General features: G+C 41.4%; 2 protein-coding genes across 15 annotated transcripts in view; both read right to left on the reverse strand.

Moving 5' to 3' along the window:
• Positions 1-2: 2 nt before the first annotated feature.
• Positions 3-21,072, reverse strand: LOC112459150 (protein HOS4-like). 8 transcript variants are annotated; one of them, XM_025023139.1, is made up of 11 exons: positions 20,515-21,072; positions 17,414-17,526; positions 12,599-12,757; positions 10,462-10,840; positions 8,984-9,430; positions 7,802-7,989; positions 3,619-3,748; positions 1,916-2,056; positions 1,522-1,706; positions 1,229-1,440; positions 3-960 (listed from the first exon to the last, which is right to left on the reverse strand). In XM_025023139.1, exons 2-11 carry the CDS (start codon positions 17,483-17,485, stop codon positions 837-839), a joined length of 2,037 nt encoding a protein of 678 aa, XP_024878907.1. In that variant the 5' UTR covers positions 17,486-17,526; positions 20,515-21,072; the 3' UTR covers positions 3-836. The 8 variants fall into 8 exon arrangements, with proteins under 8 accessions (XP_024878907.1, XP_024878905.1, XP_024878906.1 ...); XM_025023137.1 differs by having other exon boundaries at positions 12,599-12,769; XM_025023138.1 differs by lacking the exon at positions 20,515-21,072 and adding an exon at positions 18,795-18,868 and having other exon boundaries at positions 12,599-12,769.
• Positions 21,073-22,942: 1,870 nt separating this feature from the next.
• The window catches only part of LOC112459151 (MAGUK p55 subfamily member 7), an 8,112-nt gene continuing 4,135 nt past the window's right edge, over positions 22,943-26,919 (reverse strand). For 2 of the 7 annotated variants that reach the window (XM_025023146.1, XM_025023144.1), the window contains 7 exons: positions 26,779-26,919; positions 26,409-26,480; positions 26,208-26,332; positions 25,983-26,119; positions 25,110-25,412; positions 24,430-24,773; positions 22,943-24,230 (listed from right to left, as the gene is read on the reverse strand). The exon at positions 26,779-26,919 is cut by the window's right edge and continues 1 nt beyond it. In XM_025023146.1, the coding sequence (XP_024878914.1) occupies positions 24,054-24,230; positions 24,430-24,773; positions 25,110-25,412; positions 25,983-26,119; positions 26,208-26,332; positions 26,409-26,480; positions 26,779-26,919 (1,299 nt within the window). In that variant the 3' untranslated portion in view covers positions 22,943-24,053. The remainder of the gene's footprint in view (positions 24,231-24,429; positions 24,774-25,109; positions 25,413-25,982; positions 26,120-26,207; positions 26,333-26,408; positions 26,481-26,778) is intronic. The other 5 variants (XM_025023147.1, XM_025023145.1, XM_025023150.1 and 2 more) reach the window with 3 other exon arrangements.

Here is a 26,919-nt window from a genome sequence, read left to right on the forward strand (position 1 = left end):
TGTTAATTAATAAGACATTTATTTAAATAACCATCTGACAGCAACTGCATCGATATAAAATCTTGTACGTAAAACGCGTATTATAAGTTAGAGAGAGAGAGAGACCTGCGACATAGATTGATCGCAAGCCCGTTCGATCATTTTTAACACTTTAATCTATAAAAACCCCCGAGGCTTTGCTTCGGCGCCTGTTTAAAGTTACACATTCACGTTTCCTGGAAAGAAAAATCGAGATTCCATTCAACGGGAGGAACATCACGCTCCTTCAACGTGATCTTTCGATCGTGATTTTACGATCTCCTGTAAACCGCGCTCGCGCGCCGTGCCGCGCCTCGTCCCGCCACACGTCGTACGATCCATTATGAGTTCAAACTAAAAATAAAATTCGACCGTTCCGAATGTTTATACGTCCGGCCGCGGCGGCGGTTTACATCGAAAACAATCTCGAGTACGCGGACCGTAAACATGACAACACTTCAACAGCAGCCGTCGACTTGGAAATCGTGATTTAGCGGGAGCGATCGAGTATCGAAGGTTTCCTCCCTTTCGATCTCCGCGAACGTCCTCCGGGTGAAATGCATCGCTAATATTTATCGGCGAGGTAAAAACGAACAAACTACGATCTACTTGAGGGACCGCGGCTTCGGATCGACGATCGGCCGGTTACAGGCAACAGCGGAATCGGATAACACGTAAATGATCTCGAATGGATCACAAACACTCTGTCCGTCTTGCTGCTTTAGCGTCAAGCAGATTTCAATAATCTCCCCTCGCGTGTGTTCAATGCGAAGTGAAGTTCTAAACGCGGCCCGTGACCGCGAAAGCTTTACGTTCGACTACTTGCTCTTCTTCTTCGAGCGTGGTGGCTTCGCGATGGAGTTCTCGATCTTGTCCGTGAAATTCGTCCCGTACTTTTCGGAGGTCTTCTCCAAGAAGTCCTGCTGCGAAACCAACGTCACCCTGAAAAATGGCACAAACTTTTATCTTGTCTGAATTAACATTTACCTTAGAATCAGAATTATTTATTATCTGACAAATGTAATTTAAAGAAGATATCAAAAAATTAACATTTTAATGTTACGTATTTTTTTAAACTGCTTGCAATTTTCTAATAAACGTTTCAAATTTTGCTAAGAAGCATTGTAAAGTTGTGCAATCGTAAAAAAAATGCGATTATAAAGTATCGATCGAAACTCAGGAAGTTTTAATTCTTCGATCAGTATCGTACCTTAACTGGGGCACACTCAATGGCCGCAGAAGACTTTTTACAACAGGTGAGGGCTTCGGCAGAGCCGGACTGCTCGCGCAGAGAGCCGCGCTGGTGAGTTGCGAGACCAGAGAGAAGGTTCGATCGGGGCTGGAGGTGGTGCGGAAGACTTTCTTTATTTTCGACTTTAATCCGGAGGGTTGCGGCATAGGCGTCGTGGGTATAGGCGTTACCTAGCATAGTTTGCGTAGGATTTATGTCTTGCATACGAAAGAGATCCGATTAGGAGGAGGTCTCGACATCGCGCTACGTACCTTTCCCTGCAGGACTTTCGCAGCCAGTTCAGGCTCGCTGCCCCAACGGCAGGACGTCGTTCTCTCCAACAGACGATGCCTCGCGAATCTCTCGATCATCTCGGCGCACACGTACCTGCCGCAAAACCTCGCCCATTGTTCGGCCCTCAAGCCTCTACCGTGATCGCGTAAGGTAGGATTTGCGCCTAGAAATTAATGAAAATAATTCTCAAACGGCGTAAATTTTAAGAAATATTTTGTGGTCCTTCGTAATAAAATATTTTATATAATATTAAAAATATTTATTATTATATATTTATATGTAATATATATTAGACTATTATGATCTTAGATTATCACATTATTATTTTATTTATAACAAATACATAAGACTTATACTGAACTATTTGCTCACCAGCGAACAGAAGAATCTTTGCGCACTTGGTTCTACCTTGAAGGGCGGCCTTCATGAGCGGCGTGAAGCCCAAGGTATTTCTAGCGTCCACCTCGATGTCCGGACACCTCTGCAGAAGGATGTTGAGGCACTCGGTCTGTCCTATCCGCAGATACGTAACAGAAAACATGTACTGACATCATAGGTGCCGGTTTTTTTTCGCGTTCGCGAGTTTTTCCCCTCGTACATTTCATAACCCGCGGTGTTTTGGCTCGGAACATTTTTCGGTACGCGTCATCGCGGAGCTGCGCTTGTTTGTTGCACGAGACGCTTCCCGCTATTTTCGGCGATTATGTGACGCGATGGGATCCTCGTGCCGGCCGCGAAAACTCTGCCGGCAGGTTTGGCATTGGGCTCAAGATAACGTTTTCAACTTTTTTTTATGGTAAGGTAAATGTACCAATGCCGGGACACTTAAAACCTATGTCTGGACACTTTTATCATTTTAGTTTTTAAATAAGTATAACGCGAATTAAAATCAAAGATAGAAATATAATACAAGAAAACTATTTTTATCGTTGATTCTTTGATTTTAATTTGCGTTATAACTTATTTAAAGACTAAAATGATAAAAATGTCCAGACATAGGTACGTGCCCAGGCATTGGTACATTTACCTTAATTATTGCTATTCCTTGCATATTATCTCCACTTGCATAAAAATATAACGAGATCATAAAGTCTTAGAGTATTTACGTTCGACAGACAAGAGATTACCTACCTAATTTAGTTTGACGAATTAATTTTTTAAATCAGTTTTTCATGAATTTTGCAAATTAATATATTATATTTTTCTATCCTGTATTGAAGGAATTATATAATTAAAAAAAAATTAGTGTTATGAAATGTGAAAGGAAGAAAAGTAGGCAAAGAGGACGAATCTCGTAATCATTTGCTTTCAATATATATACGGCCCCAATCGTTATTTTCTCACTTTATTTAAGACTCTAAACGTCACGTCATAAATCTAAATAAGTATCCTCCGCACTTTATCCTGTTATTTTTTTTGTTCATGGTTAATCTGTGACTGCGACGGATGTATATACAGTTATTTCGCAGCCACGTGGCCAGTTGCCACCTTCTGAGAGGGGATGATTACGCAGCGGAAAAGAAACAGGGGCAAACACGGAGGTAAATTATGTTCTAAACTCACTCGCGCGAATAAACGCATTTTCAAGATTCCTATGCGAAAACTAAAACACACCTTTGACGCCTACTCCATCGCCCATGTTCGCGCGTCCAATTGATGCAACGCTTATTCTTGTCACTTTCTCTATGAATAAGCGCGGCCATCCTATATTCTGCGTATTTTCGCCGGGTTCATTTTTGGAACATCGGTTATATCGAAGACGATATTTCGAGCACTAAGAAGAGAAAGGAGCGAAAGAGAAGGGAACATCTCTTTAAGCCATTTAACTCACAAAGTCTAAGATGCTTTTATCTCGATAACATTTATGCATGCAGCGACATTGTTGTATTAACATTATTATTCGCACGACTCTACTACCGGATATTCCAGAAATCCAGATTCTGGAAAATTGCGAGAGATCAAAGGGATATTGGATTCCCGCAACGCGTCATTCACATTTTCCCAGCAACGTGCGTATCGCGGTCTCACAGAACCGCGCAACCTGATATATTCATAATACGTGATCGATCACTCACCGGCCTGGGCGGCAAAATGGAGCGGCGTGTTGCCCTCGTTGTCGGGCAGATTCGGGTCCACGCCTTCGAAAGAGAGCGCCAGCTCGAGCATCGCCGCCGCGCCGTTCCCAGCCATGTAACTTACGGCCGTCTGCAATGGCAAACAAATAATTCACGGTTTAGTTTGCCGCGCCGAAAGTTTACGCCCGATTACGCAAATTCGCGTGTTCGAGCGGAACATTATTCACCCCTCGGCCTCCGCGCCTTATCGTCAATGTCTCTTTCACGCGTGTTTGACCGTGACATGAAAAACCACGCGTTTCCACGCGGCACACATTTATACGCGGATGTAATCCTCTAAATCCACGCCGATGACTATGAACGCGGAATGAGTTTTAAATTAGGGAACGGGTTTTAAATTAGGATTCGCTGATTTTCGCTGATCTTGTTGTCAGCTGACTGGACAAAAATTGTTTTCCGATCGAGAAAACGATCCTTGCGCTAAATCGCTACATCCCCTATAGGAGTTGTGTTAATCGGATTTATCTTTGAATGCCGCGTTTCACCTATTGTTACCACCGTTCCATTGACGCGTGTAAATATATTGAAAAGGGACTGAATATCGCGTTTTATATCGCGATTGTGTTGAGAAGTATGACATCTCGTAGGAAGACGTTCTCATTCTCGGCATTGTTTGGCTGCCTCCACCCGACATCGAGATGGACAATGGACTATCCGTTAAGAATCAATTTATTAAGTGGCTATTGACGTTTGAACGTTATTGCTTTAACTTGCGTCAGCGCCCGCCGATATACAAACAGACGTTGAAACACAGACTATGCCAACAAATGCTCGGGAGAAGACGCGTTTGCCTTGAAGACGACGCGTGAATTGTAAATCGGCAAACACCACGCGTTTTATTTCGTTCGTTTTAAACGAAACAGAAGCCGCCGATTAAACAGCTAGTCCACACTTTTCTCAATGACATATTTGATACTCCGGGATATTTGTATAGGTAGGCTTCGCCTATTTAAACGGATACAATTACTTAATAATTTGTAAAAAAAATTCAGGATAAAATTTTATTTGTAATTTCACATTTTAGATTTTGTATATCTCTTGAAACATGTACAATTCTTCATACGTAATTTAGATAAAGACGGAAATATCAGAAAATTGAATGAAACTAGGAATAATACGGATATATTTGATACGATGTGAGAACTTTTTTTGAAAGTTTTATAAAAATATTAAATAATTTTCTTTGGACTCCTTATCGTTACATCAGGAATTGGTTTGACTTATTTCATTGTTGCCTAACCCCCAACCTGGGGGATCGGTTCCCTCTCTAAATATAGAAAGCTAGACAAGATACTCTCGGTAGGTTGCCATCCCCCGCTTCCGAAAGGTGGTAATCGAATAAAAACCGATAAAAAATGAAATTTTTGGTCGGATTTGAACTCCTCCGGCTCACTAGACCAGCGCACATCTCTCTGCGCCATATGATCGCCACTGAGATCATTTTCTTTATTATTAGACGGTATAAATAAAATTACATATAAATTTTATTCCTAAATCCATGATTGCCTAAAGCCATAATTGAATTTAGGCAATCCATATATATAATTCTGAATCCTGATAAATAATTCAGGATTAGGTTCAACTATTTAGATAAAATCGAAAAATACTAATCACACAATTCTGTTACAAGTAATGAGTAAATTAAAGTAAATCTGTATAATTTCCAGCGCTTTAGTTATTTCTGCACGTAGCGTGTTGACCTCGCGCGAATTCTTTGATCCGCCAGCCTCGTTGAATCATCGCCGGCGTTTGTCTCGTGTCACTTAAGGAAAATCGTAAACATATATCTCTCTAATGCCGCATCAGGGTTGATACGTAACCGATCGCTTTAAGTTCGCGGTGCGTGCGAACGATCGATCGCGAGCGCAATGTCTTGACGCGACGTGCGCGTCGTAACGTGCGATCTCGTGGCCTTGGTGAGCGGCGATGTTACCGGCGCCTCAGGGTTGTCCGTCACGACTACACGGGACACCTACATCTAGGTTCCCTTCGTCCCGACCTTAGACGCGGCGGCGTCCGCCGCGACTCCACGAAGGTCGACCGCATTTCTATCTACGGGAGAAGAGACGGGAGCGCGATCCCGACTTTAATTGCGACGCGGCACCGCTGCATATACGGAATGCGGTCGCAGGCACCCGCGCGGGATCGAGATCACGTGCTTTCGCATCGATCCCGAGAGGCGGGGATGAGGCATCGGTCAGTTTGGAAAAAGATGCGCGTGTCCAATTTGCACCGAATTGCGCGCGGTTTCGAAAAACGCGAGGCTTTGCACAACAGCGTTCTCTCCTCCGAAATTCACGGCCTTGTCCTCGAACGCGATCGTTCGATAGTAATGAACGTAAGCAGTGTTACCATCGCGGGACGTTAAACTTCTCGTATCGTGAGCGTCCTTCGAAACGACGTTAATTACGGTATCTCACATCGCTTCACGAGCTGCCATCACTCAGCGCGCGTTTACTTTTGTCAAGCTTATTTTTCAGATTTTTTATATCTAGAATGACACTATGAAATAAACTTGTAACAAGCAATGCATTGCATTTAAATATTTTATATTTTTCCTCCAGTCAATCTTTATTTCATCGCAAGCTTCAATTGGAAGGTAAGCTTGAAAATATATCTCACCTCTAAAATACAGTGTCTTAAATTAACTAAACGTGTGTTTAATTTCCGCGTACCGCGGATAAAGCTTTTAAAAAATTAATTCCAGATCTACCGGGGAGATATGTTTCAGCATTTTTCCCGAGCGATATCATGTACATATATTTCCCCTCGGAACGCAACCAATCTTGTACCTCTCGCGGCGCGATTTTACACCCGGCTTGCCGTTAGAAGCGGGCAGAGCTTGGGTGCCGACGGGCACACAATTCGGTACTTTTCCACGAAGTGCTACATGCGCGAGGGGATCGCACGTGGGTACTAAGTAATGAAAGCGCCGTGAGCCGTGAGCGTGGAATTTTTGCCGACATCCGCGACGGACTGGCGGTCGAATCCGTTTCGTCGAATCGATCCTGCCGCTTAATTTACACGCTGGCTGGCCGGAAAACAGCCTGGTATAATTATATACAGAGTTTCGTCAGCAATTAGAAAAGTTCTCCACTATGCCAGTTACGCCGATTATCTGATCGAGATGCACCGTAGTACGAAGCAGCACGAAACATAGGTACTAAAAATTTTCATTAGGTTAACAGAGAGATCTTAGAAAAACGCTTGAAGCGACAAAGGAGTCATATGACATTGTTTACTCATGTTATAAACTATTCACGAATGTGTATTAAATCGTGTTTTAGTACTTCATCTTTCTGTAATAATAAATCTTTTATATTAATAGTTATCTCCTAATTTTATCGAAGTAACGAAACGAACAGAGTAATACGCGTGAGAAGAGTAATAAATTGTTCATCTCGCGAAACTTCGCACCGCTGTTAACTCCCGATCGTCCGTAATCAATCGTCGATCGGCCCGCAGATGGTTGCCGTAGTTGCCGTAATATACATTTTTGCATAACGCTCGCGAGAAGCGAAACTCACGCGCCTCGAATCGGCGGAATCCCAGTCTCGAGTGATTTAAAAATAGACCCATTCGAAGAGTCGAAATTTGTTTCCTGCCGTCGCGCGCGACTCGTTCGGCCTTAATTGCACTTTCATCGATCGCGAATCGCGCGCTGTTAATTACGGATCGCCGCCGGCTTTCCAATCCGTCGAATTCGTTTAGCGTAAGCCATTTTGCTCAAACACGATCTGGCATTCCGAGGATGCAGTTTCGAAGGAAATCTCAAATAGGATTGACAGACAGAGGCCGATCCAAAGATGAAATAATTCGTGATTCGTTAAATCAATCATTATGCAGCGCGTTTAATAGTTCTTTGTACATTTTTTCGTTTTCTATATTTTTTCCACGCTTTCTCCCTGTTCCTTTCCATCGATCCACAAATAATGCGGCACTATTGAATTTTTTATAATTTTACCTAGACACATTTTTTCACAGCACACGCAAACGTATCACCCTGCATCGCACATTATATGCGTTAAGAGAGTAAACGACAGGGAGAATGTTGTAAAGCTATTTTTATATTACGGAGCGCAATTAGAGACTAATTCAATTAATTAGAAAATTTTGTACTCACTCTCCCGCTGCTGTCGACCACGTTGACGTCCATACCTTTCAGGCCTACTTTCCGCGCCTGCGCGACAATTTCTTTTAGACCGGTGTCGTCCGCCTCTCTGGCGGCCCTCAGAAGGGCCGTAGGGCCCCCAGAGGGTATTTCCCACGAAGGCGGCACTTTTGGTTTGATCGTCTCTTTGCGTATGTGGTCTGCAAGATTTATATTTGTTTGAATATTTCAAAGCTAATCACGAATAAATTATTAGCTTACTTGCGCAATAAATTATTAGCTTACTTGCGCAATTGTAACTGTCCAATATATCACAGTTTATTATTGAATAATACACCAATTTTATGCGATAGACTATATACTTTGAAATTGATAAATTACACGATCATAAATTACAAGCTTAATAGTTTGTGATATTTTTAGATGAACTCTTTCGTTGTATTAAATTATTCGGCATTTATTTTACGTAAAAGAAGATCATATATTGCTCATCGATTTTGTGTCCGCAATTTGTTAAATTCCAATTCGTTAAAGCGACGTTACTGTGTGAATTTTTAGTCGACAATTTTCACATTAATCAAAGACATACCTTCAGGTTTTAGTGTGAAACAAACATTTATCGAGATTTAAACGTTGTTCTCTTATCAGGTGCTTTTTATCAGTGATGTCACACGTCGGAATCAATTTGTCGACACTAATAAATGACGTTGGTACATGTCAGCGCGAAAAGTTTGTGCAAATAAAAACTCGTCGGCAAATAAACGTCTCTCGCGTAAAAGCGCGATGATCCAAAAATCTTGCATCGCGTTGCTACGTAAGGTAATATTGGATTTCAAGTAACTAATTTATTTTTTATTTAAAAAATTTATAAAGCAGCGAAAAGGAACAACTTAATTTGAATTAATATCTAATGAAATCTTCATTTAACTATTTATCAAAACAAAGTACAGTTGTTTTATTTATAGTAAAAATTTAGTAAGATAAAGTTAAAAAAGTCAAAGTTAAAAAACTTACAATTAGTAAGTTAAACAATCAAATTAGAATCAAAGCCATACGGTCCAAGCTTAGATTCTTGACAACCTTATATTCTCTTATTATTAGTAAGTTAAAGATTTTATCTGTAACATTGATTTTATCGTGTGTAAAATTTGCGAAATCGTCATCAAGCGAAACATCACGTAATGCAGAACTCACCTTGAAGCACGCCTTTGCGATAGACCTTGGCTTCGTGGACGGCAGGCTTCCGGTATGGCGCGCGTTTTTCCTCGAAGCTGGTATCGGAGCTGAAAGAGACCGACTTCTTCACTCCGACGCCCTTCTTCTTCAAGCTCGTCGATAACGTTTGGGCGCTAGACGACGGCCGCAGAGCGCACAGTCCAGCGTCGTCGTCGTCGTTTGTCAAGATCGAGAAATAGCCCTTCGGGCCGGCGTATCTCGAGGATGAACCGCGAAGCTCGTAGCCGTCCGACGGCCTGAGAAACTTAGCTAACTCGTCGTCCGGCGAATTCCTCTCGGCGAGTTTGCTGGAGGGATGATGATGATGATGATGATGATGCGCTAGGCTCGCCAGGAAGGCGGAAGACCTCTTCAGGATGCCCTCCTCCGGTACCCGTTGTAACGTTCTTTCCCTCACTGGAAGACCTGCGGAGTCACGGCACTATATTTATAGCCACTGTTATTTCTTATCCAAGATGTCTCGCAGTACCCTCAGCAGCTTGCAAGCGCAGGCTTAAATAGGTACCGTTTAGCGGCATGCAGATGTTCGCGTCATCGTTGATTGTCATAAAAAATATTAAGTAAGCAGATCGTGGGGTAGATCGCGTCGCGTGTGCTTACAGAACTTCGCGCGTCGTTAGAATCGACGTGGGCCGAAAGTAAACATTTATTTTGTTTCGCTCCAGCCTGAGCTGACAAGTTGCGACGTGCACGAAACGCGAGTCTTAGAAAATTAGATCATATAAATAGAAAGGTGTCCCCTTTCACTTTGAAACGAATTACTGGATCCTCCAGTAAGAGATTACTATAATTAACTTGATTTGTTTCATATCGAACGAAACACTTATTTTGTTAGTTTTTAATTAATATAGTATGTTCTGTTTATAGTCTCGTGTCGAAAACCGGTTCACCGTGTTTACATAACTCGTGTGGTTTCATTTACGATTCTAATAGAGAATTCAGAAGCTACAAGATACGTGATTTTCATTAGATATTGTTGTTTCGCGTCAGGTAACGCGTGCGGCGAATAGGGCGAAAATACAAATTATCACGGCATGCACGTCAGCATTTCCACAGCCAAGTAGTCATTAGAGAGATATAGATAGTACAGGAAATTAACTTTTCCGTCGAAAATAATTTTATCGCAGCTTTCGGCACGTATTTAGAACAGCTGATGACGATAATCTCTCCTTCCAACCTGAATGAACGAACATTTACGATGCTTATCCAAAAAACGTAAATGATATATATTACCATAAAAAATAACCGTGCAAAAATTGGTGCATTTATTAAAAGTCTACCGATACTCATTAGTTGGAGTTTCTCTTATAAAAAAATTATATTTTGATTTAAAAAAAATAAAAAGAGGTTATAAAACTAATAACTAAAGGGTATAAAGCAGATTAATGAGTAATAGGCGACGTATAATTTGAGAGTTTAGAAATTATGCAACGCACCTTCCTTCAAATCCTTCGGCACGGAAGCGGACTTGATTATACCTCGTTGGATGCCCCTTGAGATTCCCGGTCTCGCTGAGTCCTTCGGCACGTCCTTCGGTTTCCTCGACTCCTCTGAGGCGAGGATGCCGCTCCGAGCGGTCTCCTCCTTGTGGATTCTCCCGTTTACGATCGACGACGCTCGTCTCTTGGTAATGACGCTGGTCGTCGTCGTCGTTTCACTCGCGGCGCGGTTATTTCGAGCAAGTTCGCCCCTAGAGGCGACGATGCTGTAGTTGTTAACTACGCAATAGGCAGTGCCCGATGATGTGCATTTCACGCGTCTGCGTGGGCCGCTTTCTTGCCACCTGGCCTGCTCCTCGAAGATCCGCCGGACTTTCTGCCGAAACGCACGAAACGACGGAAATTAGTCTCGAGAGAGAAACTGAAATTCACATATTAACCGGTGCCTCGACTGCCTCGCACTTCGCTTGATCAGAACTCGGCCCGATTATCCGTAAACTCAGTAATTTACCCAATAAACTTTATTTTTGTTTATCATGGAACTTGAGGTTCCAAATCTTTCATTATCAAGAAGATTAAAATAATTTGTGTCTAAGTTTTTAAGATTTTAGTTTTACATAATCTAACAAAATCATGACTTTGATAATAAACAGCAGTCGTTTTAGTTCGACCCTACTGACCAAATTAATATATATCAATTTTCGAATTAGATATTAAGAGAGGAGTTAGATAATACATGGGTTGTTTAGTAACAGGCTTTGCAAATTGAGCGTAAATAATTCAAAAACTCCATTATCTAACTCCTCTCTTGATATCTATTATAAAGGTTGTGCACAATTTGGTTCGCTCAGAATTTCTCTTCGCACGTAATGAATACCGACGTTATATTTACGAATTACGCGTATCATAATAAGTGATCCGTGTTAATAGAGACTCCAAGTTCGCGTTCATATTAGGAATTTATTCACTCACAACACGAATTATTCACCGAATACCGTCGCAAATACCGAAGAAAAGATTAACGAATTACACGCACTCCGAAAGGTCAAACAAAGGTCCACAGGTCTCTCACGAGATCTGTGACGTCCCTCGATCACGCGTCAGCTAATCCGCTCGCTGGACCCGCTCCAGTCGCACGATCCTCCTCGGAAAGCGACTCGTGCCTTCCTGACGAGTTCGCAAGACGTACACGCGGGAAAGTTCTAGCCGGCTCTCTTTAAACGCGCTATTTATATGTCAGTTAAGCTCTCGCGGCGTCGGTCGGTGCCTCGTGTGCGCACGTATGTACACACACGCGTTATTAAGGCACGAATATACGAGTCACATTTCACGTTTTCCTTATACGTTCACGAGCGTTTTCGTTGCGCAATAAGAAAATTTCTATGAAAAAATTATAGAATATTTTTGATTGAATTTTAAAATTGTCGCTGTAACTACAGCAAGTACTTTAAAAATTAAATTCTAAGTAACGCGCGGTTTTTAAGAATTTCCAAGACAAACGATAAACTATTACTATTTGAATGAAAGAAAAGTTTTTACGCTATCTTTAACAACTGCGTATAATAACTAGCGATTATGTGAATATTTATATAAACCATTGAAATTCATTATTAAATAACATTAAAGTATGATATCAAGTTCGCGACAAGAGGAAAATTTTCTTATTTAACAATGTCTCAAAATAGTAATACCGCTCACGTTAAATATACGTAATTACGTTTAAGCACCAAACATTGATCGAAACTGGAGTAATTTACTTCGGGATCGATCTATAATAGATCGTTTCACTCGAAGACGCCGCGCCGCGGCGTCTAGCTTATTATACGCGTCGCCGCGTGTACCGCACAAACCGCCTATCAGCCAGTTTTTTTCCTCGCTCACAACTCACAATGTTGTGTCTAACTTCGCGGGCCGTTGAATGCGCGAGAGAGAGTCCGATATCGCGCGGCGACACTTTGCGGAGGAGTCGCGCATCCCGCGAGATAGACTACCGCGCTCTTCGCTCTCCGGAGGCCGCGAGACGTCGCGCGACCGACCCGTCGACGTCGACGTGATACGCGCGTCGACGTAATGAAAACGAGGATGCACGACGAAGGAGAGAGTGAGAGAGATAGATAGATAGATAGAAGCTTACTTGCTGAGTGGTGGTCGGCTGTACAGTGGAGACAACGACGTTGTCGCTCCTATTGGTAACGCCGCCGGTGACCATGGACGTGGTGGTGGTTTCATTGCTCGCCGCATGCTTCACCCTACGACCACCTACCATCGTCGAAGGTCGGGTCTCCGTGATAGGCTGGAAAAAGTGCTATTCGAAAGTCCGCTTTATGACTCGGAATAATAATACGATCTCGAAACGGCGAGATTCGATGTAAGACGAGAGAGAGAGAGAGAGAGAGAGAGAGAGAGGGAGAGAGAGAGAAAAGAACTCCGATAATTATCAGGAATTTATTTTCAAATTACTTTTCCTTTCTCTGTGCTTCGAAGTTCATAATTCAAGAGATCGTAAAATTCAATGAAAGGAAAAGAGCATTCTATCAATAGGACCGACAGATAGCCATTCGTTTAGGTTCTTTTCCCGGACGAGATTTATGCTCGACCGAGAAACCTAACGGCGCACTGCGGAGGCTGTAATATATAAATTAAAACGCACTCACTGGGAGACACACTTTTATCACCGGGAACTCGAATCAGTTCTCCTGTCACGCAAACGTCGTGATTTCCGCCGAAGCGCGCTGGAATCGCTTCTTCAACCTACATTTCTTTTTATTGTTCCGCGACTCATCGACACATACGCTGAAAATTACGAGCAACACGTGACAATAAAGTTCTATCGAGAAATTCTATTGATTATCGCAATATATTCCTTTCTAGATTGAATTCGCAGTTTCGTCGCAAAATTAATAATGTGTTTACCTTTCATTATTTTAGCTTCATCATTTTTTATCATCTCTCTCTCTCTCTCTCTCTCTCTCTCTCTCTCTCTCTCTCTCTCTCTCTCTCATGTTACATTTTTACATAATTTATTACATTATTTTCCATCTCTTTTATTATTTTATTCCTTATTATTATACTATATGAATATTTTAATTGGCATTTAATAAATTGGTATTTAAATAAATATATTGTGAGTTCTTTGAGAGGTTGTTCTTCCAGAATAGACGCGCGTACCTTCGAAAAGGAGAAATTTTCTTTTTCATTCGTATACCTTTTCGGGGTTTCTAATCAGACAAATGCTGCAATTCTTCCGACGAGAGCGCGTTTCGCGGATCAAATTGTCCCCATCTCTTTTTTCCTTCATACTCGCCGGCGCGCCGTTAACTTCACGGTTGGCGGAAATTACTCTCCAAATCCGTGGTGAAAAGCGAGCGAGACGATTTCGACGCTAAATCTAACTTCACGGTACCCGTATAAAATTGCGCTTTCATCTCCCGAACGCGCGCGCGGTTATTTCGGCGTCGTAACAGCGCACGATATTATCCTGTCATCGTGTAGCTTCTGGCTGTCGGCCAATATTTTGAACTTTCCAATGTACACCGGCTTATCGATCTTCTTCGACATTTTCGGAGATACCGGCTTTGAATGACGAAAGCATGTGATAAAGGAGAAGTTTTAGCAGTAAGCTACGTCCAAAATTCCTTCATCAATATTCTAAGTCTTCTTTCACTTCTTCTTCTCCGACTTCAATGAACCTCGATAACCGATAGCTACTGACGGAGTTTTAAATAGAATTTTAAATAATTTTAAGAGAATTACAAAAAAATGCGCTTAAAGTTAGTTTTAAATAGAATTTTAAGTAGTTTTACAAATATGCGTTTAAAGTTCGACTGTAAAAAAAAATCGCTAGAAAGAACACGTGATTATATCTTTCCTAAAGGTCGTTTAATTCTAAATCGCCAAGCACGGTCAGTATAACTGGCGACAATTACGCGTAGCTTATTGGGACGGGGATTCTCTCTCGTGAGAGAGAGAGAGAGAGAGAGAGCAACGACAGTTAACACGACCAATGTATATATAAGAGACCTCGAGATTTCGCCTCGTTACGTATGGATGGACGAAACTGGCACGAGCCGACTATGGTAAATGGGCGCCGGAGTTATCGCCCCAGTTATCGAGTTTTCGTCGCTCGATTCCGCCGTGTTTGCTCTCTCTTCCCCTGAATAGACCGTTTCATATCCAAACAATTGCGTCGCTCCCGTGAAAGCTTCCGTCGGAGTCGACGCGAGCAGGCCGTATGGGACAATATCGGATGCTGTAAAATACGACGCTCGTGCATCTGTCCCCCGGTCCACCGTTCGGATGATCAATGGCCGGAAGAACGATCGCCGTTTGTCACAGAGAGAGAGAGAGAGAGAGAGAGAGAGAGGAGAGAAAAAAGCAGATCTCGTTGCGCGCAACAAATTTTACGTGAGACATTTTCTTGAGGTGGACGTTTTCGTTTACGCGGACGATCCTTTGTCCGTCAGCAACCTCGCCGTCACCGCAGGCATGATAAGAGCAGCTGATTAATCAAAGCGGCGAAACACTATCGCGACGAAAGATTAGTTGCGGTGTCATATATTGCAGCTGGAATTTCAATAATATGACGTCAGTGGGAGCTACCACGTTTCATCGGTGCTTAAAGCACGTGTCTCGAGTGAATGAACACGTGGTCACCTATAATGTCGTTTAATCCCATATTAACCGGATAAATACCGTACATTTTAAAAATTATTCTCTGTGTTATCGCACAACTGACTCTCTGCTCTCTTATAATGATAGCTGGAATCTTTTTGAAGGTAATAGCTTCATTAGTACGTAAATGTTTTCTTGATCAATTCAAGTAATTTCTTTAAATCGACCGTGAATAAATAACGTCTTTTCGATATGAACATTGAAAGAAATTACTTGAATTGTTATTCTATACTGGCGAAAGAAATTTATTATTCTGTTTTCTTAATCAATTATTAAATTTAACGCAGGATATGCGATATATCCTACTTGAGTAACCTAGTGTAAGTATTTCTCTCCCCGACGAAATAAATATTTAAAATTACCCAAAAAAACGGAGGAGTGTGCTCTTAGACGCGCCGCGAGTACACTTGCTAATTAACGAGGCTCGCGTAAGGAATATCCGGGATTTAATGCGCCGGGAGACCGACTCTCGACCTCCAATTCGACATCGAGATCGATATCTCATCCGATGCGCGTAACGCTGATTTATAAACGCCAGGCGTCGTTTCGGCCGCCGTAACTCCATCGAGGGAACGTCAGTGATCAGCGCCAGGCGAAAGCTCCATCTGATTGACTTTCAGCCGTGCGTGCCTTCTGACATTGATTGACCGTACCGCATGAGAACCCGTCGTTCTGGCAGCCACTACGTTACGGCATACGTAACTCGAAAGCTCGAACGCCGATCAAGTCTTATCTGTCATTAGTCGCGCCGTTTCCATTGGCGTTTCACGAAAGATGCGAAATCGAACGGATTTCATTTTTAACACGCTATTATATGTTCACGGTACATGCACTGAATCTCTTAGAACTTCCGAAGAGAGGAAATCTGTTTTAAAAAATAAAATTGAAATAATACACTTAAGTTTGTAATAAATTATACATTGAAATTACATATATGGAAAATGTTAGAGAAAGGGTTTTAATGTCTGAAAGGAAATTTGAGCTTTTTTAATTACTCCAAGCGAAATGTGATATTAACCACAAGAGAAATTAAATGATCGAGAAGATAGCCATGCATATTTCAGGAGTATGGAGAAACAATTACGGAATGCTGCACCGTGTAAAATGTCATTTGGATTAAGAGTGACATTTATGAATAGATAAGACTGTATTTGATGGGGATCGAGAAATGGATGAGGAACGTGCGCCAAATGATAGAGGGATATGGCGCCGATAAGAGCGTCGGGAGGGTGAGGCGCGCAGAAACCGAGCACGCGAGCTTCTAATCGCTCCGTCTCAAAAGAGACGCGATGCTTTTCGTGCCAAGGTCGGCACCCTCAACGATTTCGGCATCGGAACGTAGCTCGAACGTAGAAAGATGTAGGTTCCTCTTCCCGTGAAAAAAAACTTCACGGTGAAAATTATTCGACCGTAGCGTCATCGAGAGAAACGCGAGGCGCTCCTCTTTTTTTAAACCTTCGTGCACGCAACTTCCGCGAATTACCTCCCTTCGGGGCACTTGAAAATATAATTTGCTAATTACTGGGTAAATGAGTACGTTGCACTCGTAAGTCTCGTGACACTCCTGGGAAACGGGCAGACCTCTGTATTACGAAAAAGGGACTTTGGTAATTTAATTTATATTTTATTTGTATCGTTTACTTATCTTTTAAACTATGAAATTTGTGATGATCTGTAGTAACTGTATTTTACTCTTGTAATTATATTATTAAAAAGAGTTTAAAACTAATTCTTTATATTAATAACATAAATTACGTCGCTATTTCACTTTCTACATAAAATTAGTTTTAATAGGATAAAATTATTATTACAGCACGAGAAAGAGAGAAAAAAGATTTTTAATTATAAACTTATAATCTCCTTAGAGAGTCAGTATATATATCTTATAATAAAAAAAAGAATACGCAAGGAGAAGTGATTTGTGAAATATTATCTAATGGCTTCGTAAGCAAGTTCTAATTAAATTCAGATTTGACGGCCAAATTCCGACACGCCATAGCGAGCATGAAGGAAAGTATTGATAATTTCCTAGGACGCGATACGACTTATTAAGACTTCGCACGTGCTTATTCACCGAAGTTACTAATAAGTATTAATGAGTCTCACGCGATATCATGCTGAAATAATGACAACGCTCGCTTCAGAGTCACGTGCACCGCCGTGTCGTTGACATTTTCGAGAATAAGCCAGCTCCGCAATTCGACACGCGGTCTTAACGAAGCTCAAAGCTCCTCTTAATAAATATAAGCGTGTCCCGCGGAAGAGACATATTACTAACCGGTTTAAATTTGATTTTAGACGGTGTGATAGCCAAAAAGCTGGAGTCCGTAAGCGTGCCGCTCAAGACCATGACCGTGGTCGCTCACGCTGCAATCTGGCTCTTTCGGAATACTGAAAGAAGTCAGTTGAATTTTTAATTCTGTCCAAACGTCTTCTTCGCCTTTAACAGTTATTTACATTTTATTATAGAGATTTTTGAAGCTTTTTATATTTACATTTTGTTACGGAGGTTTACCTAAAAGCAATTTCTGAAAGATTTCTTATTTCAGGTTTAATTTACTTCACATGCAACGACATGTATAATTGAATATTTTTATATTATATCTTTGAAAATTAGTTCTCTCTTACTAGAAAATCAATTTGTATTGTATGTTGATTTGCATCGTGCAAATTAATGTAAACGTATTTAATTGTCTAACAAGATACACACTGGATGATCACGACAATGGTACATTAATTAAATATTAATGCGTTGACTGTTAATATCATATATGAGATAAGGTCATTCGTGACCACCGCCTGACTTCAGCGCCCTGATGATCATTGGTGACGCGCGAAAGTTTTTAAAACGCTTGTAGAGAACAAATGTCATCTGACATAAAATTTTAAATGGTGTAAATAGCTAGATAACAATGCAAAGTAAAAATATGCGTTATTCAATGCAGTACCCAGAGAATATAGCCTTATTTAATCATGGTATACAATATTTTATTGTTATATGCTTAATAAAAATTTTATTGTGGTGTGCACAAGATAAAACACACGGAACTTTTTAAGCAGACAACGTGTCAATGAATGAATTGAAAAAGATTCTTTTATAAATGCTTAAACTTATTATTCACATTCGTTAATGTGTGGATATTCAAATTGCGACCGAAACTCGCAAAGCGGGTTTTGTCACGCGAAAAGTTTAACATGACCTTTCCGGCTCATTGTCAGAGACTAATCCCGGTGGTTGCGCCTCTCGGTCACGGTCTGAAACGTGATTCTTTCGAGTATCTGTACTCGAGCCAGATAGTACGCCATGCGTGTTCTAAATCCGTATCACATAATTAGGCGCCTTAGACGAGAGCGGTGGAGTCTTGTATTCTTCACGCGCCCGCTCCGTGCGCAAAGTTATAAAACGTTATCTCGAACTTATCACTTCCAGGAGCGCGTTTATGCAAAGCGTTATTATCGTTTACAAATGTGTTATCAAATTTCAAATAAAAAGTGATACATTTAAAAGTGCATTAATCGCGTCGCTCTGAGCTCTTAGGAGTAAACAAGATTCCCATATTCACTCTCTTGGAACGTTATCGAAGTAAATAAATGGAGATCGTCGGTGAACAGATCGGTGATTCGAACGGAACGCGCACGGCTGATTCTAAATCAGTTACCTTTGCGCAACCGGTGTCTTCTATTCTTGAGTTACGATCGAAATACGATGCTCGCGAGGGCTCTCTTCGGAAACAACGCGGCGGCGGCGACGAACTTCGCACCATTTGCGCGAGCGATATTGAAACGCGCGCGATGATCGAGCTCGTTTTTCCACCACCGGCCGACCCCTCAGGATCGTTCGCTCGTCAAGGGGTTGATTGGCTACTGGGCCAAAGTTTAAATTGCACCCTCGCAATTCTCACGAGGGCTGGAGCGCGAGGCCTCGTCGTCCACGCAGGCGCGAATTTCAGCCAGGTGTTACGATGCCCCGTACTGATGGAAAATTAGAATGTGCTTCCGCGCGAATTCGAGGATCGGCGCGTCGCATTCCCAGATACATGTAAAAGCCCGCGGCGGTATTCTAATTGCATCGCGATTTACGGCGGGTATCGCGTATCCGTACATACGTCGAGACCGCGGCGGATTCGAGATTGATTAAAACGGGCAACATCATTTGGCAGCAAAACAAAAGCACTGGTTCTAACAGCAGACGGAAACTGAGATCGTTATAATCTTGACGCACTTAATTTTAGCCCTATGGAAAAATAAATTTCACGTCAATTTTGCGTTTTTCTCCACGAACAAGTTGGTGGATTATTTTCGTATGTCGAAGAGTCGAAATCCGAAATCGTCGCGATTGTACCGGCCTTACGCCAAATGACGTCATGGAGCTCTTTATTTTTTTTTCTCAACGTACGGAAATTTTATTTCTCGTGTCTCTACGTTTTCCCGATTCCTACTTTTTAAATTGTTCAATTACGAACTTCAACGGCCAGAAATCGGTAGTAGGTCGCAGAAATTACGGCGTTCGCGTTCGGAATTGTGCGCGGGCGAGACAGAATTAAGCTCCTCAATTATTTTCTCGTTTTTCATTCTATTTTTACGTCGTACGTGGCACGCGGTCGCCGCGTTGCACGTGCTCGCGGCTACATTCGGTAATTCAAGATCAATTAGAGAGAATCCGCTATAACTAAAAATACAACATCCGTGACCACTGTAAGATCCTTCTCCCTCGTACTCGTTTTCATTCTTCTTTCACGCTTCTTCAAAATTATATGCTTAGTTGAGACTGTTGAAAGAACTTTTAACGTTGAACGGAACAAACTTGTCGGCAATAGGAAAATGTAATGTTTCTGAAACACCTAAATTTTCTCGAAATCCGGGAATCGCGGTTCTTCTCCCTGATTCGTGATTGCACGCAAGCGAAGTTATCGCGCTTGATTCTAAGCGCGACAGCTGAGTAAATCCAGCGCAAATCAATTTAGTGATATTAGTCAAGGAGACGCGCTTCCGTTGTTTCGGTGCGAAAAGCTTTTTGCAAACTGAGAGTGCTTTTGATATCCTTATCAGTTTTATCTTCTTTACATCGAGAAATGTATGATTACGTTAAAAGCAAAGAGATTGAGACTTTATTTGAGAATTTTTTTTTCTAAGCTCTACAATACTCTTTTTTAATATACAAACGTATCCAGATTTATTTATTATTTTATATTTATATCAGAGAGGTGTGATTTAGTACTCGATTTTCAAATTAATGTGAATGTAAATGTATAGGGACGGAAGCGAAAACTTGTTATGTTCTCGCTAGTTAAGATTTTTTTTTCGGCATTCTCTTGGATGCAAGACGATTGGCAAAGATACCGTTTCCCGTTGTTTGCCAATCCCCAAAATTTAACTTACCCGGATTATCGATTTCTGGCTAAAAGCCGCCGTATAGTAGCCATCGGTGTCATCGTTAAACCATCAGAATTGTCGTGTGTCAGGTGAGAAGCATTTACATAACGTTGCCCGATGTACGCGCGATTGATGAGCCCATTAACGTCGAGACGATAATGTCGCTCGATCCGCCGTTACGAGTGATCGCATCGTGGAAATATAACGCGCACATATAACGCGCGTAGTTCGCGCGGACGGTGATCACTTCCGAATTATTGTCGCGCATTGTGTCTGCCCGTACTAAAACGATGATCTGGAGAGAGCGCCGCGGCTTCATGCGGAGTCTGCGGGGACGATAAGGTGTTGTCCCGGCCGGCGAGGAGCGCGTATGCTATTTCTGATTTCTGCCGATCGGATATTTCTTCGGATCGGGCGCGATTAATAAAAGCGACCGGTGAAAAGTGGGCGCGTGTCGATGATCGCACAATGGTACGCGTCGAACTAAGAGAAACATCGACGACAGGAAGGTTTAAATGTGTCGCCGCCGCCCGATGCGGCGTAAATTCGTTCCGTAATGAGTCCGCGCGGGCCGCGGAGCTTTAAATTTCGATTGACCGACCACGAATGGCACGTCGTCAAGCCACAACGATGACAATGGCCCGTCGCGAAGATAATTTTATGCCTTCCCGAGAGATAATAATAAATGTCCCGGAACACTTTGCCAGCGGCCTTTTGTAAGTTTTGAGTACTATTTGCGGAAACGAAATTTGTATTTTTAGAGAGAAACAGAGAGAGGGAGAGATGCTTATATTTTAATATAACATTGATATTAATATAAATTTTAATTGAATATGTTTAACACAACTCTGATAAATTTAACTAAAATTTAAATTAAATTCATTAAAATATTTTTTATTAAAAGTTAAAATTTACTAAAAATTTTTAATAACTGATAAATTTTAAATCACATGACCATGTAACCTAGATTTTAATTATAATCATTTATAATGATTTTTTTTAAATAAATGTTGAGGTGATTTTTAGAAATCTAAAATTATAATCACAAAATTTAATCGATTAAAGGGAAAAAAAGGCAGTAAGAGCCGGCGCGGTAAATAGGGCGCAAGTTATATATATTTTTCTTATCGTCAATACATAAAAAAAATTTCACAAAATTTAAGTACGGAGAAGTTCACGCTTTCTTTACAGAATATTGTACGATGAATATAATGTTCAAAGAATGAAATTTTTGGCGAGAATCTTCTCTTTGGAGTTTCGATTCCAGGCACCGCAATCGTCGCGGCTATTTTTGCGAATTTCGTGTATGTTAATCAGGCGGATACACGAAAGCCGCAGGCAAGGTGATAGACAACAGTAACGAATCGCAAAACGAGGCATGCGACCTGAGATTGCATTACGTGTGAAGTAACACGGCGATTTATGCATGCGAAAAGTTGGCCGAGAAATTCTGAAATCTCGGCGGCGCGGCGGCGGTTATGAGCGCGAGTTTCCTCATGCACGCGAACGCCCGCGTCCGAGAATCAATATTTGCAGGCGCTTCCAATGAAGGAGCTCGTAATTTCGAGAGGAAGTCATTGGCGCGAAGAGCAAAGTGGTTTCCGTGCCTGCTCGTGACGGGCTGTTAAGAGTTCCCGCTGGTTAAGTGTAAGTCGCAGTTTTGACACGGATGTTCATTACGCTTCTCGCTGCACTTCTCGACAAAAAAAGAAAATGAGGACAGCACATTAATTAACCCTGGGACGACTGAGGGTCAGAAGCTATTTACAAGAGAATATTTCTGATCGATGAAACAGCTTTTTAAAGTTCATTCGTTATATATATAGATTTCTATATTATTTCTATTAAATCGAACCTATTAAATCGAATTGTTCACAAGCACTTCGGCTGTAAAAATAATCGACTCGACAGTTTTCTATTTTTTTTTAGATGAGACCAAGATACTGAGTAAACGCTTCTTCGTCAAATTGTGTCACAATGCGTTTCGGAAATCTATGACGGTAATAACTGTGCCTAGGCCATTTATTTTTGCACAAAAAACTTGGATTATCCGTGTAATTTTTTTGGGTCAGCCTGTCACTCATTTGACACTGACCTTGGAAGTAATGAGCGCAGAAAGAAACTACTACGCGAAATTAAGGCACGTGAAACGTGTCAGTTGTCTATCAACAAACTCGCACGAAGGCCTTCTCTATTTTACTCAGCAGGCATGAAGCTTCTCGGAAGATATTTTTCTCGGTATTGTAATTTAAAGATGATTTGCTTTCTCATATGATTTGCTTGAATGATTGGAAAACACGGGAATGCATGCCTCCTGCAAGAGTATTACGTATATTATGTACGGCAGTGTGGATTAACGTTTAATTGTACATAATTAATTATTCTCTTCTTTAAATCTAAGACGTGAAAGGAAACGGGTTATCTTAATTACACGTTCAAAGTTTAATGGTATATTTCGATAACATGCAGAGTTTACATCAAGGGTGAGTTATGCAACGTCAACTCGATAGAGCGTACAGCCTCTTTCTTTCATTGGCATCCCATTGTCATGGAAAAGAGTAACATAAAATAGTAATATCGTGGTAATGCTGACCAAGAGTGTGGAAAATACAATAAGTAGGTACAGTGGTGCGATCATTTCGATCGCGTTTCTAGGTACAATACTTATTTGGCAACAATTAACAACAATCGAGATCAAAGATCGTCCCACGGTGGTGACTCTCCTGGCTTTGGTGAACACCTTCCAAAGCAACCTCAGCACAAGTTCCATTTCTTGAGCATTGATCCCAAGTTATGCGAGATTTCTGTGGTCTCAAAACTGGAATTTCACGACGTGTCGATAGGATATATAATATAGAAGAGATTCGCGACGAGATCAGAAAAGTCCCCCCCCCTTCCGCTTTCCTTTTGATCTGCGCGATACGAGATCTCCCGCGAGATCTCGCCGCTGGTGAAGCGTCTGGCAGTAAGGATTCTAAGATTAAGAATGCGCGGAGTGTCGCTGAAGTGTTACGATAGTTACCCGGTAAACAAGAACTGTGGGACTTTGGACGACTTTGAACCACTTGGAGCGTATCTTCGAAATTACTTCAACATTTTATACTTACAATTAGCTATTTAATTATTTAATTTAGTCGAGGAGAAGCGCGTCGCGTTTCTTTCGCGATCGGTGAATCGTCACGTACGAAACCGGCAACGATCACCGACAACGAACGCACGGCATCCGATAATAGAAAATTTCATTTAACTCGTTTTCGAAATTCGGATAAAGACTCGCGAACGCTCGAGGTACGAAATTTCTAGGAGTGTAAAGGCGCGATAACGCTAGATGGTAAATTGCAATTCGGTGAGACAATAGACGAGAAGTACACGCGTTCTTCAGGGAACCGTCTTTCGCGGAGACAGAGTTAAAGTATCGTCGAGCGTTGCCGAGAAACGCTCGATCTCGTCAAACCGCGACGAGTAATCGCGCGTTTCAACGAAATTCCTTCTCTTCCGTTTTTCCTTCCGGGCGTTTTGTTCCTCGAACCTTAACGACTATCATTTTACTGAACCCACGAGGCAGGCACCCAAAGCGGCTCAGATTCCACTCGATGGATTGCGTCGACTAGTTGCTCGAATGCCATGGGAAGGTCAGCGTTCACAATCACCTCGTCGAAGAGATGAGAATACAGGAACTCTATCCTTTCCGCGCTGTGCAGGATCTCGTGGAACTCCTCGTCCTGTAATAAAATATCGATCGATGATAAAATGCAATTGTCGTACTTTTTTAGATTGCAAATGCAAAGATGTTTATTGTTAAATACATCAAAACACAGCGAGCAAAAAAAGATCTATTTAAATTTGAGAAAAACTCAACTTATGATAAAAATGACAATGGTTTTTGGTCGTTTTGTGTGAATATAAAAATGTTCAACTTACCGTGAAACCTCGAGAATTGTTCTCGTCGAAAGTCGACCTCGCTCGGGCTTCGTTTCTGGTCTCCTTCAGCACTTCGAACGTCGGCGGTTTCACATATATGACGTACGGCCTCAATTGCGGTGTTCTTAGCATCTTGAGGGCTTGATAGTGAGGGTTCAGAAGACACACGTATCCGGCGTTTACGAGCGAGCTGACGCTCTCAGAACTGGTGCCGTATAAATTTCCCTTGTACTCGCCATACTCAATAAACTTCCCAGCCTCAAGGTCCTCCTCCATTTTCTCCCGAGTCACGAAATGATACTCCTTGCCGTTTACTTCGCCCGGTCGCGGTGTCCTAGACGTATCTGATAAAAAGATTTGTTTAAAAAGAATATTAGATTGATAAATTAATTGAATATTTTTTACTATTATAATATCTCTCTCTTTATATTTAAAATTATTTTAAATATATAGATACATTTACCAAACTGTTTTATTCAATTCTTTTATTTCACAAATTGCTCTTGTGTTTTATCAATCATTGATTTAATAAATCTTTCATTATTGGCATTCTTTAGATTCATTGAATATAATAATTCTTCCGTTTTTAATTCGTGACTACAATATTTATGAATTTAATTTTTCTTCAAGCTAATCTCCCCCTTCTTGATCAGTTGTAATGAGCTTCTTGTTAAACTTACAGGGAACAGGAGTCTTGTACTTTTCGGCGTCGGTTGCCATAAGCCGCCTCTTCAGCTCGTTCCTGCCGACTCCCGGTGGCCCGATGAGAACCACCGGGCGGTACAGACCCGGCCTGGGATAGAGTTTCGCGACCTCTTCGTAAGTCGGTACTTCTTCCCGATCGAAGTCGTCGTTCTCTGCAGCGTCATACATGATTTTTTTAGTTTTAGTTCCCTGCAAGTTGCACTTTGTAGGCGAGGCGTGCAAAGAGGTACTGGGACGGGGGCACAATGCGGGCAAAGGCACTGGAACAGAACACAAGCCTAACCGACGGTTAGGTCGTCAGGCCATCCATTCGTTAAAGAAGCGCAGCCAAGATCGACTTACCGAATTAACGGGGCAACCACCTCGGGGACAAATCTACCGCGCACACAAAACCGACTGATCCTAAAGTATGCTTGAGGTGGTCACTAATGAACGATTTGTTATGCAACATTGCTACTTTCACGCCAATATTAGCGCCAAGCTTTCCATTAACAACATCAGCCTATAAACAGAGCGTTCTCGGAGTACATTGGCATTTTGCGTGTTAATCTAAGATTCTTTCAGTTTAACTAAACACACAAATGCGTTCTTCGTAAATTTAAATTAATTCTGATAGAAATATATAAAATGACCGAACGCAACATTCTGTCAATATACTCCGAGCATCTACTTCGGCAACTTCAGTAACTGCGGATTTCGTGCAACATTGATCAATATATATCTGCCGCTATAACAATATATAAACACATTAATAATATGAGAAACACTCGATGATGTTAGATGACACGATGAGACGAATGATTGCGAGACGAAATCAACAAGCGAGTTACTTAATCAAACCAACAAACCCATCGACATACTTATATTGTCTTCGTCTGACTTCTCCTTTTCCTTCCTCTCGAGGAGGATCCTACGTTCTTGAAGAGCTCTGCTGGGGATCAAGCCTGCTCTCATATTTCGATCTCCTTCCCTTCTGGCTTGCCACCTGTATTTATAACCAGAGTCATTATAATTTGTCACAAATGCATTCAGATTATGTACATATAATTGCTAACAACAAAAATTATTCTTACCAATAGGCATCATCTTGACTGACAATATGCAGAACATCACCCTTGACGAAATCTAATCCGGCTTCTTTACAGGGAATATAAGGGTCGTCAGCCGCCACATATGAAAAGTGTGCCCTCACGCGAACCTAAACGATTATATATATTTAACACAATTTTATATTGTAAAAATCTATCACTGTTATTCCGACCATCAGATTTTACCTTGCTCTCCCTTACTCCACTTTTGCTGTCCGCGGGCACTATTTTAAAAGTGATTGTCCCTTCTGAGTTTTGCTGAAAAAAATCGAATTCACGTTAATTTTTTTCAATAGTGACAATCTTGTTTATTTAAGAGTCAAAAGAGCTATATTTTATCAAGTCAATAATGAAATGTATGTTTTTATACAATAATATATATTATATTATTTTATAAAATAATAAATGTGAAAGTAATTGTTTATGAATACATTTTCAATCAACTTTACTTGTGGCCTTCGGACTTAAAAATTTGGATTGAAATATATAGTCCTTTAAACTACTTTTTTGTACTTGGTCGTTATTTGATTGTAACGAGATAGGAAAATTAGCTTACCAAAATGTGTAGAACGAAACTGGGTGTCTTTCCCTCGACGCTGATGCCGTTGACTTCGCAGACCTCGTCGCCGACGTGGATGAGACCGGATCGGTCGGCCGCACCGCCGTGCATTATCCGCGCGATCACGATCTTGCCGGT

The sequence above is a fragment of the Temnothorax curvispinosus genome, unplaced genomic scaffold (assembly GCF_003070985.1).
Source record: "Temnothorax curvispinosus isolate PA1 unplaced genomic scaffold, ASM307098v1 QBEX01009552.1, whole genome shotgun sequence".
Classification (NCBI taxonomy): Eukaryota; Metazoa; Arthropoda; class Insecta; order Hymenoptera; family Formicidae; genus Temnothorax; species Temnothorax curvispinosus.